Genomic DNA, 16,650 nt, shown 5'->3' on the forward strand with positions numbered 1-16,650 from the left:
CACACTGATATTAATTTTTTTTCTTTTACCATTTGGAAACCAGTAAAAATATTTAAAGTGGTGGATACTACCAGCATACACAATGAGTCAAGAGTTTCGCATTATTTCTTTTATTATATTCACTTATTTACGCTATGGGTCAAATTACTACAAAAGCTGCCTAATACTGAGAAAGTAGAGACTGTCATGTTGTAGAATCTCAACGTTTCAGCCAATTTTTCGACTCCACTTCGATACTAGTTCCTTGTCCTTTTTTTTTTTTTTTTTTTTTGTTTTTTGTTCTGTATGCATTATGTGTCATTCTAATATTTAATTTGCTATTTTTATTTATTTAATTATTATTTATTTGTTATCCTTATTACATTGCACCATGGCGCGCATGATCCCTCATAAGAGTTCATGAAGTTTGTATTTCACGTGAAGTTGTAGGTCCATCTTATATAGCCTTGTGCTGAAAGAGATACAAAACTCCAAATAATTTCATCAGTTTCTTGGGGGGGGGGGGGACGTTAAGCAAATATTTCAGTTTACTATTCTTAGGATGTGACCCTTGAAAATATTTCAATATGACGCCCACGTGGATGCTTTACATCTGTTTCTCTAATCTTTCATTTTTCTCTTTTTTGCTCCCTACTTCTTTTCCTCCCAGTCCAATAAAGTATTTAGCAAAAGCACTTATAATGTATCGGTGATTATTTTACCTTTTTCTAGTAGGTATCCATTATATATATAATGAATTATTCCATGTACGTAGTCGGACCAAAGCAATCTCAAAGCTGAAATAAAGAATGAATTATCACCAGGAAAGAGTTCCATCGTGGCTAAGCGGTTAGCGTACGCACCTTTGGAGGTCGAGACCCGGTTCGATTCCCGGCGGGAGCTCATATGGTTCGAATTGCACGTTAAACTGTAGGTCCACGTTTCATATAACCTCGCTGGTGAAAGGGACGCTACTCTAAACTAAAATCAGATCAGATCATTGTCAGAAAATCATCTCTTTTCTTTTCTCTATATAACTTTAGTACTATTTTAATTAACCTACATTAATTTAATTTTCTTTCTTTGCCAGGAAAGAAAAAAAATCACTGTTTCTTTCCAAAATTATAACAAAAGATACTCTGTCTGATGGTTATGTACTTAATTTTTGACAGTTATTGAAAAAGAGTAAAGAAGAACAGTGTGTTCTAAAGCGATTGTGTTGTTCATTGTTCCGTACATGTATGCGAATAGAGCCTGGAGATCTCAACCAAAAAACACAATGTGGATAAAATTTAAACACATATAATCTTCCAGACTAAACTATAATTATGTGTCGATCAGTGTGCTCCAACCCTAATATTATTAGTAACTGCTTATAATGTATTTGTTTAAATAGCCTGGTGTAAATTGTGGGAATATATACATAAATAACTTACAAAGTGCATAACTAATACTGATTACATTTTAATTTCTTTCAGATTGATAGCTTTTTCTGTTTGGGCTCTCCATTGTCAGTGTTTCTTGCTCTTCGTTTTAAAGATCCCCAGAATCCTCTTCGCCACAAAGACATCTTCCCTCGAAGTTTGTGTAGGAGGTTGTACAACGTATTCCATCCATCTGATCCTGTAGCATACAGGTAAGACATTAATGAAGTTGATAAATTACTATATTTAAATTTTTTCTGTATTAAGTACTAAGCCAATTTAAGCCAGTTTACAGATAATACACATGTGTATTTTACGATTCGTTTCAGTAATATTAAATATAAGTATGTTATTATATAGTCCTTCAAAGATTTGCTACTTGTATCTTAGATAGTACTTGCTGAAGTTTACTGTTTCTTGGCTAATATTTTCTGCACTTCAAAATCTAAGTTTTACCGTGACCCACTTCCAAATATTGTACGGCGATGAAATTTTACGTGTGTAATCCTGCATATCTATGTAGGTCATGTGGAATGTACACTCATGTCCAAAATGATTGTCGCATATTTATAACTGTCTTCTTGTAAGAATATAATTTGATAATGATTTTGCAGGGTACTTTTAATACTGATATTATGTGTATAATCGGGAAATGTATATTTGTGGTAAATTTCATAGGAAAAGAATTATAAATACGAAAATTAGAATGAGTAAAACAAAATGTTGCTAAATGGACAATAAAGTTTTATTTTCGTTTTATTGTTCTTATTTATTACTCTTTTGACATGAAATTTCCCACATACATGTCTTTGCCGATTATGCACATACTAACATTATAAGAAATACCGAGCGAATTCGTTATCAAATTATATTCCTACAACAACAGATTTATAGACATGCGACAATAATTTTGGACGTGAGTGTACAACTCGTAACTCTGTAAGGTGCAGTGGTCCAAAATCCATTACTGCGCGTCAGAAAGCAGCGTGGCAACATCACAGAAGAACTTGCCCATAGGAAATGACTGCATGGTTGGGAAAAGGTGGAATGAAGGTGGTGTGCGGTCAAGAGAAAACGCGAACCATGGCGGATTTCATATCCTGGGTCGTGCAACTGTCTGGTCAAAATTCAAGCAGTGAACAGGTGCGTTGTTTTCCAGGAGGCGGATAACTTTTATCAGCATATCACGCTTTGGAATTTCACATAATCCTGCAACGCGAGTAATAATACCGATGCTGATATATATAAAAGTAATCATCGCTTTGGTCGTCGTTCTGGGGTGAAATCCCAGAGCATGACATGCTGACAAAAGGTGCCCACCTCCTGGAAAACAACGCACCGGTTCACTGCTCAAATATTGACCAGACAGATGCATGACTCTGGGTATGAAATTCGACAGCGCGTTTTTTCCTTGACCGCACACCACCTTCATTCCACCTCTTCCCAACCATGCAGTCATTTCCTAGGGGCAAGTTCTTCTGCGGTGTTACCACTCTGTTTTCTGAGATGCAGTAATGGATTTTGGACCAGTACACCTTACTTCACGTTCAGATCTAAACACAGCAACGGTGCAAAATTACAAACTGCACATTAGCATAAGACCAGCATAGATATGCAGGATTACACACGTAAAATTTCATCCCTCTACAATATGTGGAAGTGAGTCAGGTTAAAACTCTCGCTCACCTCTCGTTAGCCGGCAAATTTCAACGTAATCACACATGTGCAAATTACTTAGAAACTATTGATTTGCGACCACCGGTTCATATAAGTAAAAATATTCCAAAGTACTTGTAGAATCCCCCTGCAAAGAATGCATCGAATTACCAGTCACCCTATATATATATATATATATATATATATATATATATATATATATATTGATTTTGTCTTACATCACTACATTGATAATCTGTCTGCACTTTTACTATTATTCATTTTTATTATTCTACTTTTATTTCCAACCGAAAGCCAAATATGTATCCAGCACTATGTTAGACAGTTGCTATAAACATTCTCTATATAATTTTGTTTGAGTATTAAAAGCCGAATTTGCAAAATTCGAAGAAAGAGCAAGTTTTAACGGACCATTTCATGTATGGGCTTAAAAAAATAAATAGAAAATATTGTGTGACCATATACTGTCTTTACAACTTTAGACTTAATAACTTTAAAACTATACTATATAATAAACTGTTTTCATCATGTGACAGGGTAACATAAAGTTTTGTTGCCTCATACATGTCAATGTGTTCATCCCTAATGGCACGGACAATGGCCAATCGGCATTCAATTTCTATCTATGTATGCTCCAGGAGCTTGACGGTAACATATTCAAATGCGTTGAGAAAACATGTCTTCAAGTTCTGTAGATCTATAACATTGGTTCGATGCACCTAATCCTTTACAAAACCTCATAAGAAAAAGTCTAGTGGTGTGAGGTCAGGAGATCTTGGCGGCCACCGAATCAAATCATCTCATTCAATCTACCTATCCGGAAACTTTTCATCGAGAAATTGACGAGCGTATAGGAACCAGTAAGGTAGTGCTTCATTCTGCTGGAATATGACGTCAGACTGGAGGTGTTCTAATTTTGGCAGAGTAAACTCTTGTAACATGTCCAGGTAAACATCACTGTTGACGGTAGACTTTCTGAAAAGAATGGATCAATAATGCAATTATGCATAAGTTCACACCACATATTGACCTTTGGAGTCCGTATGCGAACATTATGATGATTCAGTTTGCCGGATACATGAAAAGTTTACTCATCAAAGGAACAAATCTTTTCCAGAAAATAGTTGTTTGAGACAGTCATGGCTAGTACATCCACTTCAAACTGTTCGCACTGAGGTTTATCCGTAGGGTTTAGTGCCAGAAGAAACTGTACCTTGTAAGAAGAAATACGTGACCTCTTATGCAAGACTGTGCATGACATTTCCAACACTCTGGGCGCCGTATGCATTAATTTTGTCGAACTTCTTGCAAATGTCTGCCGTACCTTGACCGTGTTGGCGTCTGAAAAAAATCTGCGACGCGCCCTCTCTTTATGGAGAATAGTACCTGTTTCCATAAATAACGTATACCAAACCCAAATAGTTGGTCGGGACCGCCGTTCCCTTTCATGCTGTGTCCGAAAGTTTCGTTGCACCTAGGTATCGAACTTCATCTCTATGTACCAAGCTACACAGTGAGCTTTCTTCTGTGGCATCCACATTTTTCGTCAAATCTGCGTCACCTGAAAATTAAAATAAAATTAAAAAAAAAAAAAAAAAGACAGTTATCACAGGTTGAGAACCGTTTATTATCTGGTATAGTTTTAAAGCATAAAATTGTAAAGATAATTGATGGACACGTGATATTCATTCTCGGGTTTAAAAACTCGCTAGCGAACATTAATTAACTTAAAGTTAAGGAAAAACTTTAGTGGCAAGCAACAAAAATAAATAGTATCAAAAGTTAGTTATATTAAGTCAAAAACCGATTAAAGAGAAAATCAAATATACTTTAATGATATTTATGTACAAAAGCACGATATGATATTTATGATATTTATGTATATATTATTAATGCGTAGGTGTTGGAATTAGTATACATTTTTAATTATTGTGTATATTTTTTATTCAGAGTTGAGCCTTTATTACTACAAGACTATACTCGCATTGCTCCCCTTCAAGTGCATGCATATAATGCTGTGAGTAAAGTGCCCTATGGTCAACAACCTTTAGAGTTGATAGTGCCCGAATCAAAGAAGCCTGACAGGACGAAGGGTGAGGGAAAGGAAAAGGACAAAGAAAAAGAGACTAAAGAGAAGGAGAAAGAAAAGGAAGTAGAATATAAGGAGGATGGAGAAAGTAGCACGGCATCAGCATCAGCATCAGCGTCAGCGTGTACTTCCCCAAAGACTCCAGGAACACCTTCTAAAGGAGGTAAGTCATTAAAGAAAATACTCACCAAAATATAACTATAGCACTTCAACGCATACATTGTCGTCATGCTCAATGCACTTCCTCAAGAAACCACGGTAAGAACTTTATATTCTGATTAAGTTTCCTGTAGGAATAGCGTTAAAAAGTGTTGGATTATTGCATTTAAATTATCTTGTCAGATAAAAGAAGCCTTTAAATTATATATATGTACAGTGTTACCATGTTAATACAACTTCACTTGATATGAAGCACCGGCACGGATATCTCAGCAAAATACTAGTAGTTACTTCTTAAGCCTGTGTTAATTTTTTCGCCGTACCTCTACTCAAAAGTTGCCTTTTTAATGCAAGCCTGTAATTTATATAATTGTGCCCAGTTCACTTGTAAATAACACTTCACGTGATATGAAGAACCGATACAAATATCCCATTGAGTCACCTCAATGAAACTTCTTAAATCTGTATTGTTTTTCACCCTACCGGTACTCAAGTAAAAATGGGAAAAATGAAATGAAATCTTTGAGTTTTACGTCCCACGGTTATGCCGGTTAGGCTAAAGGAGAAGGTGATGATGAGTAATGAATGAAATGGTAGAGTGAAGAAAGTGGGGGGAAACGGGAGAACCCTGAGAAAATCCACGCACACGGTGTTTGTCCACCACAAGGTTCACTTGGCTGGGGCTGGGATCGAACCCGGGACCCTAAACACCAGAGGTGAACGCTCTACCACTGAGCCACCGCGGCCCCCTAAGTAAAAATGGGATTACACATATATACAGGGTATAACTTAATTAATGTAACAAACGTCGAGAGGTGATTCGTGACACCGAGATAAGCAAAAAAGGTCATATGAACTTATAGCATATTGGCAGAGTTAGCGTGAGTCGAGAGCGTGGGAATAGTAAGTTCGAAACAATAAATATCGACATCAGAGAGACACAAACTTACCTTCGGCGAGTACATCACAAGATATGTTCAAAATGTCCGCCAATAAACAAAATGCATGCATGACAATGTCGGATCATGGATGACCAAATCCGTTCGAAGATACCTGAGCCATAGTGAACAGTTGCACATGCGTTATGGATATGCTGTTCCAAGTTGTTAACAGGAGTAGCATACATCACACTTTTAATGTGTCTCCACATAAAAATTCAGTGGATTCAGGTCTGGAGACCAGGCAGACCAATGCACTTGACCACCACGCCCGATCCAACGTCCTGGGAAGTTGTTCAACTACCAGCAGACATTCACACTCAAGTGTGCGGGTCCTTCACAATAATTTAGAAATTACAAAGAATGAGACACTGTTGCCTTAAATAGTCAGTTGTGAAAAGCGTTCTTTGACTGCTTCTATCTAGTGTGTGTGTGTGTGTGTGTGTGTAGAGGATTATATATACATAAATCAATGTAGAATATTGTGTTATTTTTTGTGGTCAAGTCACTAATGCGTTTTCTTTGTGGTTGGTTGCGGGTTTTAGTTTCCGATAGAGTACTAAACTCTTAGTTTAGAAGATACTAAAATGAAAGTGTGTAAAATACAGCATAGCAGCGTGGCCAGCAGCGAATTAAGCACTTTAAGGTCAGAAAAGATGAGATATTTACTACAATTATACATGTGCATATAATAAGTACATTTCTTTAAAATGTCTCTGTTGTTTGTATTTAAAGAATAAGCGGGAGAAAGATGAATATCCCAATGGGACGGTGGTGGCTCAGTGGTAGAGCTCTCATCTCTGGTGTGGGGTCCCAGTTCGCACCAGGTGGGATTTGTGGTGGACAGACATCGTGACGTAGGTTTCCTAGGGGGTTCTCTCATTTCCCCCACGTTATTAATTCCACCATTTTGTTCATTATCATGTTCAGTCCATACAATGATTGTGGAGAAAACTTCTACCTGCTTATATAAATGGAAGAACTTTTACACATTTCAATGTATTTCGTGTAAAGCAGCCTTTTTTCAACCTGGGGACCGCGGACCCCCAGGGGCTGCAAGACGATCTCTGGGGGTCCGCATGCGAATCTGAGAAGACACACACAGTGATGAGAAATACACCATTTTAAGTAACATGGTCGAATTAATAATGACAAGTCAATTTGCGTGAGAAGTGATATTCGATGTACAAAATACTGATGCGGATCTTCACTTAAAAGTTTCTTTGTTTGAGCCTGACATTTCCAAGTTCGTGGCTAAAAGACAACACCAACCGTCACATTAACTGAAGTTGTGTACCTTGGTGAGTCAGACACTTATTATCATGTTAACTTGTTGAAGTTATATATATATATATATATATATATAACGAAAAATACTTCTTTTCTATACTTGATGGGTAGACTATTGTGGTTTAGTTTCGTTTACGTACTGCATTTATTTATATACCTGCTCAAAAAATTAGGGGATCAACTGAAATATCACACAAGACCTTAAGATATTGTATGGATAAGCTTGTGTTTGACTCATATATATCATACAAGAAGGAATGCCTTAAGATACACTAGAAAAATTAGGCACATACTAGTGTTGGGGCACGGAAAACCTTGTTCACATGCGGGACAGGACGTTTGGGCGCCACCATTTGGGCGCGGACGTTTCGGCGCTGCCGTTTGGGCGCCGGACGTTTGGGCGCCGGACGTTTGGGCGCAAAGCCGTTTAGGCGCCAGACGTTTGGGCGCGAGGTGCATAGTAAAAATCACAATTTACGACATATATAAAGTAAGCTAGGCACTGAAAACTAAGCGCGAATCAAGATATATACATTTCATATACTTCTATCTTTATCTCACCTCATATATCTGTATATTTTCTATCTCTATCTTATTTATTCATCTAAATTAAATAGTTTAATGCGTTTGTGGCATTTGTTGCTTAACCTCGTCATGGGTTGATTTTTCGCTTCACGATTCTTGTACTTCTGATCTAATGTTGATCTAATTTTTATATTATATAAAGAAGCTAGGAAATGAAGGAATCAGACGAACTGTTAATAATTTTCTTAACGATAATTAAAACATATTGATTTAATTTTTGTATTTTTCAAAAAAGTTAACAATTACATACTTATGAATATTAAAATTTGTTTCCTTTCGTATTACGTTTGCCAAACTCTTCTCTTCCTTAAGTCCAATAAAGAACTACCAATAAAAGATTTCCGCGCACTCGAGTTGAGGGAAGTGGCCTCGCGTAGCGTAGTCGCTAACGCTCTCGCCTTCGGTGCGAGCGGTCCCGGGTTCGATTCCCGGTGGGGGCACTCAGTCGAAAAAGTAACACGCTCTTTCAGGCCAGCCACCCTGAATGAGGTTTTCCTGGGTTTTCCTCATTCACACTAGGCAAATGCCGTGGTAGTACCTAATTTATAGGTCCAGGTCGCTTCCTTCCCCAATCCTTTCTTCCTTCCTTTTCCCCGGATAGTGTGTCCCCTCAAACGTGACGGGCTAAATGGCCTCAGATGCCGAGAGCCTAGAAATCTAAAAATCCTAAATCCTAATCGAGTTGAGGGAAAGATGTTATTACAGGGTGTCTAAAACATTGAGTTTAGGAACTTTTTTTTTAAAAAATTAACATTCCATATAAAAGAAAGCTTAACACCCTTTTTTTTCGTCCCATTGTAAGCATTTAATCTGCATTAAAGAAAGTGTAGAAAGAAAAAAAAAAGAACGATTTCAAAGTGAAAAATAATAGTTAAGTGTACATATATTGGTCATTTAGCCACTAGAAATGTGTTTGGCATTCACGCTTATTTCATAACTACAGTAGAAGGCCTGCTTTAAGTTTTTTTTAATGGAATAGGCTCACTATGTATGTAATGCAGTCAATCATATCTAGTCTGGTCGACTTACCTTTGGCTTGAAAAGTTATCAAATAAAAAAGCACACTTAACTTTGGTTGGAACTTAAATTTACAAAATTTAATTGTTAATTCAGTTTTTAGAATTTTGAAATTCCAGTATTTCTAGTATGTAAAGCAAAATCCAGTATAATTCAAGGACTTCCGCTACAATAGACACCTTGTGATATCTTGATTCGAACTTAGTACTCAGCGCCTAACATTATGACTTTTTAATTTAACTCGCGCCCAAACGTCTGGCGCCCAAATGGCTTCGCGCCCAAACGTCCAGTGCCCAAACGGCGGGGCCCAAACGTCCGCGCCCAAACGGCGGTGCCCAAACGTCACGTACCGTTCACATGGCTCATAAAACAAGACGGTTATGTGTGCACCTCTCGAACTGCTCACAAACAGGCAAGGCAACAACACTGATTATTCCTTAATATGTTGTATGATCACCTCGAACAGCCAACACAGCCTCGCACCTGCGTGGCATGGATTCAATCAGATTATCGATGAGTTCTTGGGGGATGTTGTGCTACTCATCCAGAAGAGCGACTTCCAGCTCTGGAATGGTTGTTGGAGGTACTGCCCTAGCGGCAATTCGTCTGCCAAGCATATCCCAGACATACTTAATTGGATTGAGATCCGGAGAGTATGCTGGCCACTTCATCCGAGCGATACCTTCAGCTTCCAGCATCTCATCCACTAACCGAGCTCTGTGAGGACGAGCATTGTCATCCATGAAAAGGAACGACTCACTAATGGCACCAGCATAAGGAAAAACAAGAGGTTTCAGGATCTCATCCCTATACCTGAGAGCTGTCAAAGAGTCATTTCGGATGATGTGGAGCTCAGTACCAATGCTGATTTCGGCCACACCATCAGTCCACCACCATGATCTTTCTCGCACAAACATGGGATTGTGTCGTGTTCCATACTCTTTCCAGATGAAAATACGTCGATTATCAGGCTCCACACTGAATTGACTCGTCAGAGAACAAAACATTGCCCCATTCATAGCGTCCTCACCCACGATGTTCCTCCGCCCACACTCTTCGATCAACACGGTGTCGTGCAGTTGATGGGACACTTACACACCATAGGCCTACGTGCGTAGAAGCCACCTTCTCGAAGACGATTGCGGACCGTTTGAGTGGATATTGTGCGTCCTATTGCTGTTCGGAAGGCTCGCTGGAGCAGAATTGCATTCTGACGCCGGTTTCGACGGGCTGTTAACAAGAGATAACGATCGTCTCTGGCTGTGGTTGCTCGTGGATGATCCTGTCCGGTCTTCTTCGAACACTTCCAGTTGTTTGAAATCGATCCCACAATCGGAAAATCACACTTTGTGCCACTCCTATGACATTTACCACCTCCCGCTGTGACTGATTAGCTTCCAACCTGCCGACAGCTCGCCATGCCAACGATTCTGGCAAATCACGTTGTTGCGCCATTTCACTACGTGGATTTGTGTTGCACTAAACACTCACAATGAGAACAGAATTATCCTGGAGCTGGAATGTGTTGGCAGCGCCACACCAGAAAATGACCTCTGGTAGCGCCACGTCACCGATCACGTGCACAGGTGTTTCAAACGGTTCGTTTGCACGTTGTCCCTTCATGCTAGTCGATTTTAATCCGAACTGCACCAAATACAGTGTTGTCACATTATTCGTAAGAAATTTTACATGAGTTTTCATCTGATCCCCTAATTTTTTGACAGTGTATTTGCAATATCTTACTCAAGGTGTCCGGCCCCAGGTTTGAAACCCAGGACCACTCGACGATTACGGAGTAGGCATCACCAGTCTAACATGATTATACCACTGCAAACAAAAACAGAAACACACACTTTCATCCATATTATATATATTTTTAGAACACCCGATATATATATATATATATATATATATACACTAATATGGGGAAGAAATATAAATACTAACAGTATATGTTGCAAGGGATCCTTCACATATATTGTAGACTCTAAAGGGGGCCGCAGTGTGGAAAAGATTCGGAAAGGCTGGTGTAAAGTATTTATATTTAAGAAAACCAATTAAAATAATATAGCCTATATTGGTTCGTTGTTCAAACACTTAATATTTTTCTTGTTTCCAGAATCAAAAAATTAATACTCACATACAAGAAATAAAAATAATTTCGAAAGAACCGCTATGTGTTAAAACCACAACTTTTCAGAAGCAAAAAAACATTCCAAACTCTTAAGATTTTGCCAAATATACACGGAAATACTTGAAAAATATAATAAAATTGGTTCTGTGTATATTATGCACTGGACACTCTTGTAGCTTGCTTCAATAATATTATATTACTATTTTTGTGTTTACGTAGCACATGTCAGTTTACCTTTCGCGCCTTTATAAGCACATAGATTATTTATATACATTAATTAATGGGTACTTGATGAGAACCTGAAGCCTTTAATATCAATCTATTATTCTAAGACCATCATAACCTGAGCTCTGACAGATCTAACATCGTGTAAGTTAATGACAGTGTTGCGAACTGTCATAGCAAGAAGAATCAAAGCAACTACTTGACAGAACTATGAAGGAATCAAATTACTTTATCACTGATTGAATCAGATTATAAGTTGAAATACTTACAAACTAGATATTTTAAAAATAATCGTACTTCGCTTTACTTCTCAACATTCCAGCACAACATTCCACTAGGCCTCAGCAATGAATATTGTTTTTCTTTTTCCACTTATTGATACAGCTCTGTTCTTTTTGACAAGATTGCTACGGAAATAGAAGTGGAACAACAACCGGTCTACCTCCCTGTCGACACAGGGAGTAGGTTTTTGTGGAATTAAAAGCGAAGAGGGTAGCGAGTGTGTCTGTATACGGCTCTTCTATGGTTCAAGGGCAATGGTCCGTGATTTAGAATGTCAGGCAGAAATTTGTAGAATTTCTAATGGTCTCTGTAGGAAATTTGTTGACATCGGAAAAAATATACATAGTCTATATATTAGTGACCGTTATAATGAGCTTTTCATAATGACTGATTTAGAAATTGAGTAGTTGGAAAGTAACAAACATGATCCAGCTGTGTTTGTCTTTTCGTAGAAGACTTTTTTTAAATCAATATGTGAAGGAGAGGATAGGTTTAAACTCACAAAAATACATTTGGAAACACTAGGTTGTCTCTATGATAACAGAAGTGTTGTCACATTTATACCTACTCATTACTGTGAAAATTTTTCTGTTGTCAGGTTGTTTTGATTTTTTGTGCTATCATCTCAGTACTTTGGTGTGAATATTGTGGTGTAATCGTTGTTATTTTCATTCATCAGTGGAACATAGTTTGTATTCGTATTATTCGCATAGACCTAACATATAAATTTAGTATGTGTGTGTGTGTGTGTTTATGAACACAATGCTTGAAGTGCGTAAGAAGTGCGGAAAAGGGTTGCCCTGGACAGGTCAGGCACGAGAATTGGTGTTTAATCTTAGGGAATATTAAAAAAAAAAAAAAAAAAAAAAGTAACGACGGTGCTTTAATGCCATTGAATAAAGTGATTGAAAGAGTAGCTTCAGCTTTACACATTAGCCCTGCAACTGTGAAAAGAATCACAAAAAAGGAGTGTCCGAAAGACCTCGCTGAACCGACAGAACTTTATCTACCCTGGGAAGAAAGCGTAGGATTTCTACAGTAAACGGCATTAAACTGTCTGCAATTGAAAGCCATTCTCTAATGTAAGTAAGTTTCAATAAAAAAATAACATTATGGGCCTTACGCAGAGTCGTTCTGAGGCGTGTTTAGTGTCATAGTAAAGAGTTGAGTTGATTTTGAGTTTAACGTCTCTTTCAGCAGCGAGGCTATATGAGACGTGGGCCTACTGATTAACGTGAAATCCGAACCACATGAGCTCCCGTCGGGAATCGAACCTGGGTCTCCCACGCCAAAGGCATATGCTAACCGCTTAGCCACGAAGAAGCTCAATGTCATACCAAAGAGTTCGACTAACATATGTTTCCATGCAGTAGTCAGGCCTTTAGTGTGACGCTAATCATATGTCGAAACGACTCTGCATAAGGCCCTATGTGCTGATGTGATGATAGAAGTAACGATTGTTTTCTTTACGATTTTGTAAACAATCTTAACGCAATACTAATTTGTTTGTTTCTTTTGGCTGATACTTTCGTCAGGCATGATGTTTTAATAATGTTTATAATAATAATAATGTTTTTGTTGTAACACATACATGACTTTTCCCACAAAAAGTGTCCCCTGTTGTATTGTTACGGAAGATAAATGTGGCAACCGCGCTTGATCGCACATGAGAGTTGTCAGAGCTCTTCTTAGTGCGGCCTCACTCTAGTTTTTCATTGTTGTGGCGAAACTATTGAATATTCACTCATCACATTATAAGGGACGCTGCCTGATAACTTTCAGGTTTATTTGCACGGCACAACTCATATTACTGTCTCGGGTTCGGTCGCCATATTATTATGTAGCGGTCCAGGTTCGAATCCTTTTGTCCCTGTTTGGGGAGACATATTATTACAGCACGGCTTTGCGCATCCCAGATTGTCCAGTCGTTCGGCGACTCCCGCAGAGTATGCACGTCCCTTCACCCCCAAGCAATACAGCCTTGCACTGTATTACCGGTAGGTTTAGAAAATGTCCATCTCTAAAAGCCCAACGTTTCGAAATAGCGCAATTTGCCTTACTGCAACGGTCCAGATTCGGGAGGTTGCACCCGCGAGAAGACCTAAAATGCAATGATGAAAATAGATGAGGGCATCACCCATTTTCACATACTTTTTGCATTAAATGTTACACCCTCGTCTTAATGATGTCATGCTTTCTGGACATAGAACAAATAATCATAAATACTTTCGGTGCTGTTTATTATTAAAAATTAAACATATCTGAAATGTTACACAAAATTACAAAGTAACCTTGCCCAGTAGTGTAATTGGTACGTAGAGTTGATTCGATAGTTCTTGCAAAATCAATGTGTTAGTCCAGATCCACATGTGAACGTTCACTATCGCACAGCACAAGTCTTTCCATTTTCAATATCCGTTTAATCTTCTTACAATAATCGTTCTTACCGCCACATTCACCAAACCATAGGATGTCTACTCTGGAAAATCATAATGACAAGGTCATTCCACGTTCAGTTCAAAGTATGTTGAATTGTAATGTAATTTTGACGGAGAATTGTCTAACTCATGTCTTTTCCTATCCTGGTCTTAGCGCCGAATGCTTTGTTTGCTTAAAAGTATCTCGTCCTCACACATCTTTTTATCACTAAGTACGATGTGGTAGAGTTTTACTATAGTATTAATTGATAAAGCACTAGCAGACATTACTAAAATATTATTTACCAATTTAGTAGATGAATGGTAACGTATTATATATAACTTCAACCTTTTAAGGTAGATCACCACCCGGAAGTCAGTACATATTTTAGCTCATTTCCCTAACTACTGCGCAATGAAACGTTACATTTAAATATTATACTATAAGATAGAGTTACGTTTCAGCTACAACACAGGGCACAGATTCACTTGGTTGTGGCTTCTGATATCGAAAAGGGTAACAAATAAAAGAAGATATTTGATTCGTTTTACAATGAGCACACAAGATGGCACTTCCTGTCAGATCTTACTAGAAGTGCTCCGTTTTATGAAATGCTTATTTGAATGTGTAAAGTATTTTAAAGGAACAATCTTATTACGAAATAGATATATTGTTTGGCCGTTTTTCGTGTTATGTTTCACATTTTACTTAAATATTAATTTACATTTAAGGAAATAGATTTAGACGAAACTTGCGCAGAACACCATAATGCGTTGTTGCCAAATTTGTACGTTTACTGTAGTAGTTACAATAAGAAAATTCCTGGATTCTAGCGTTGTAGTTCGAGAAGCGGAATCGCGGTATGGGTCGAAAACTAAGTTCTCCAGTAAGTATCTAACCAGAATTCCATGATTACTCCTTTTATTATTTGGCATCAGTAAACACTCGACACTATTTAGCAATGCCGCACTATTCAAGCAGCGTTTAGCATAGCACCGAGAACACCTAGTGATCCACCTTAAAGTTATTACGTAGTTGATATATTAAACTGATACCTGGGGGCGAGAGTAATATTCAAATGTATTTTAGTAAATGATGAGAGAGATATGGAAAACTTGAGTATAACGTAACAAAATAGTATCTGATGAGTTACTTCATTCATTGCTTTTTTATTTGGTTGTTTGTTTGTTTAAGGAAAAGTGTAATTCGTTGAACTGGTTGGTGGAAGGGGAGACATGTGTGGACCTCTGCATTACTTTACAGGACTACCAGAAATAATATTCAAATGTATTTTAGTAAATGATGAGAGAGAGATGGAAAACTTGAGTATAACGTAACAAAATAGTATCTGATGAGTTACTTCATTCATTGCTTTTTTATTTGGTTGTTTGTTTGTTTAAGGAAAAGTGTAATTCGTTGAACTGGTTGGTGGAAGGGGAGACATGTGTGGACCTCTGCATTACTTTACAGGACTACCAGAATATAACGCAATAAGTCTAGAGACATAGTCAGTCCATTTCTCGCCTTTTGTCTGGCGTCTATAAAATTTTTAAAGTAATTGTTGTAATTTGAAGAGTAAAATGGAAATCCAAGAAAAATTGCTTTAGAAGTAATGCGACTCAATACTTAAAGAAAAGAAAAAAAAAAAAAAACTATAAAATATTGAAATTTTGTAGGAAGGGAAAACCGTATACTGTAGACGTATTAATGTTAATGCTTTCTTAAAATATGTTTTAATGTTTTGTTATAATTTCATGTAGGACAATAGACGTTTCCTTTTTGACCAAAGGTTGTAATTTAAAGATACTATCGTGTAGAACTAGTCTTCAATATACCATATACCAAAAATCTCAAAAACATATTTCTTCGTTACGGAGATATAACGCTTCAAACAATGGAAAAATGAGCTGCTTACGTCACGGCAACACAGACAAGGGTTTTGGCGGGATGTCTCATGTCCGTAGCGCTCTGTGAGTGGCATTGGAAGCTTCAGGGAATCTTTACATATTGCAGTTTCTCACTGCAAACTACAAATAAATTTAGTAGAATAGTGAAAGGAAAAACGGCAAAATAAGTAATACACTTACTGTATATAAACGTAACGTGTTAATAAGACCTATTTTCCTAGCTTGAAATAAATTAATGGTCATTTGTAATGTTCTATTACGAATATTTTAGATACTTATACACTTAAGGAGGATTACTTTACTATTGTATTACCCCAAAAACATTAGAGCCTAAGCACTATATCAGTTCATGCGCAGATTGAAAATATCTAAGCCATCATATAGCTTTCCTTTATTTTGAAGATTTGTCGTGAATCTCCATGCTATTATACTACGGCTACAAATAAGCACTTCCTGCGCATAAAGGTTCTTAATCCCTTTAAAAATATTCATATCCTATTACATCCTTTCATTTTCTCTACTATTT

At 37.5% G+C, this 16,650-nt stretch overlaps 1 protein-coding gene and 1 non-coding gene across 2 annotated transcripts in view; both read left to right on the plus strand.

Moving 5' to 3' along the window:
* The window catches only part of LOC145662592 (phospholipase DDHD1-like), a 63,813-nt gene that overhangs the window by 34,488 nt on the left and 12,675 nt on the right, over window positions 1-16,650 (plus strand). Inside the window, exons 9-10 of the mRNA XM_081728309.1 lie at window positions 1,458-1,615; window positions 5,031-5,332. Of these exons, the coding sequence (XP_081584435.1) occupies window positions 1,458-1,615; window positions 5,031-5,332 (460 nt within the window). The remainder of the gene's footprint in view (window positions 1-1,457; window positions 1,616-5,030; window positions 5,333-16,650) is intronic.
* On the plus strand, window positions 8,508-8,581 carry TRNAR-UCG (transfer RNA arginine (anticodon UCG)). Its single transcript has one exon. It is a non-coding gene; the product is annotated as a tRNA-Arg (tRNA).

This window comes from Thermobia domestica, chromosome 10 (genome assembly GCF_964235325.1).
Source record: "Thermobia domestica chromosome 10, izTheDome1.hap1.1, whole genome shotgun sequence".
Classification (NCBI taxonomy): Eukaryota; Metazoa; Arthropoda; class Insecta; order Zygentoma; family Lepismatidae; genus Thermobia; species Thermobia domestica.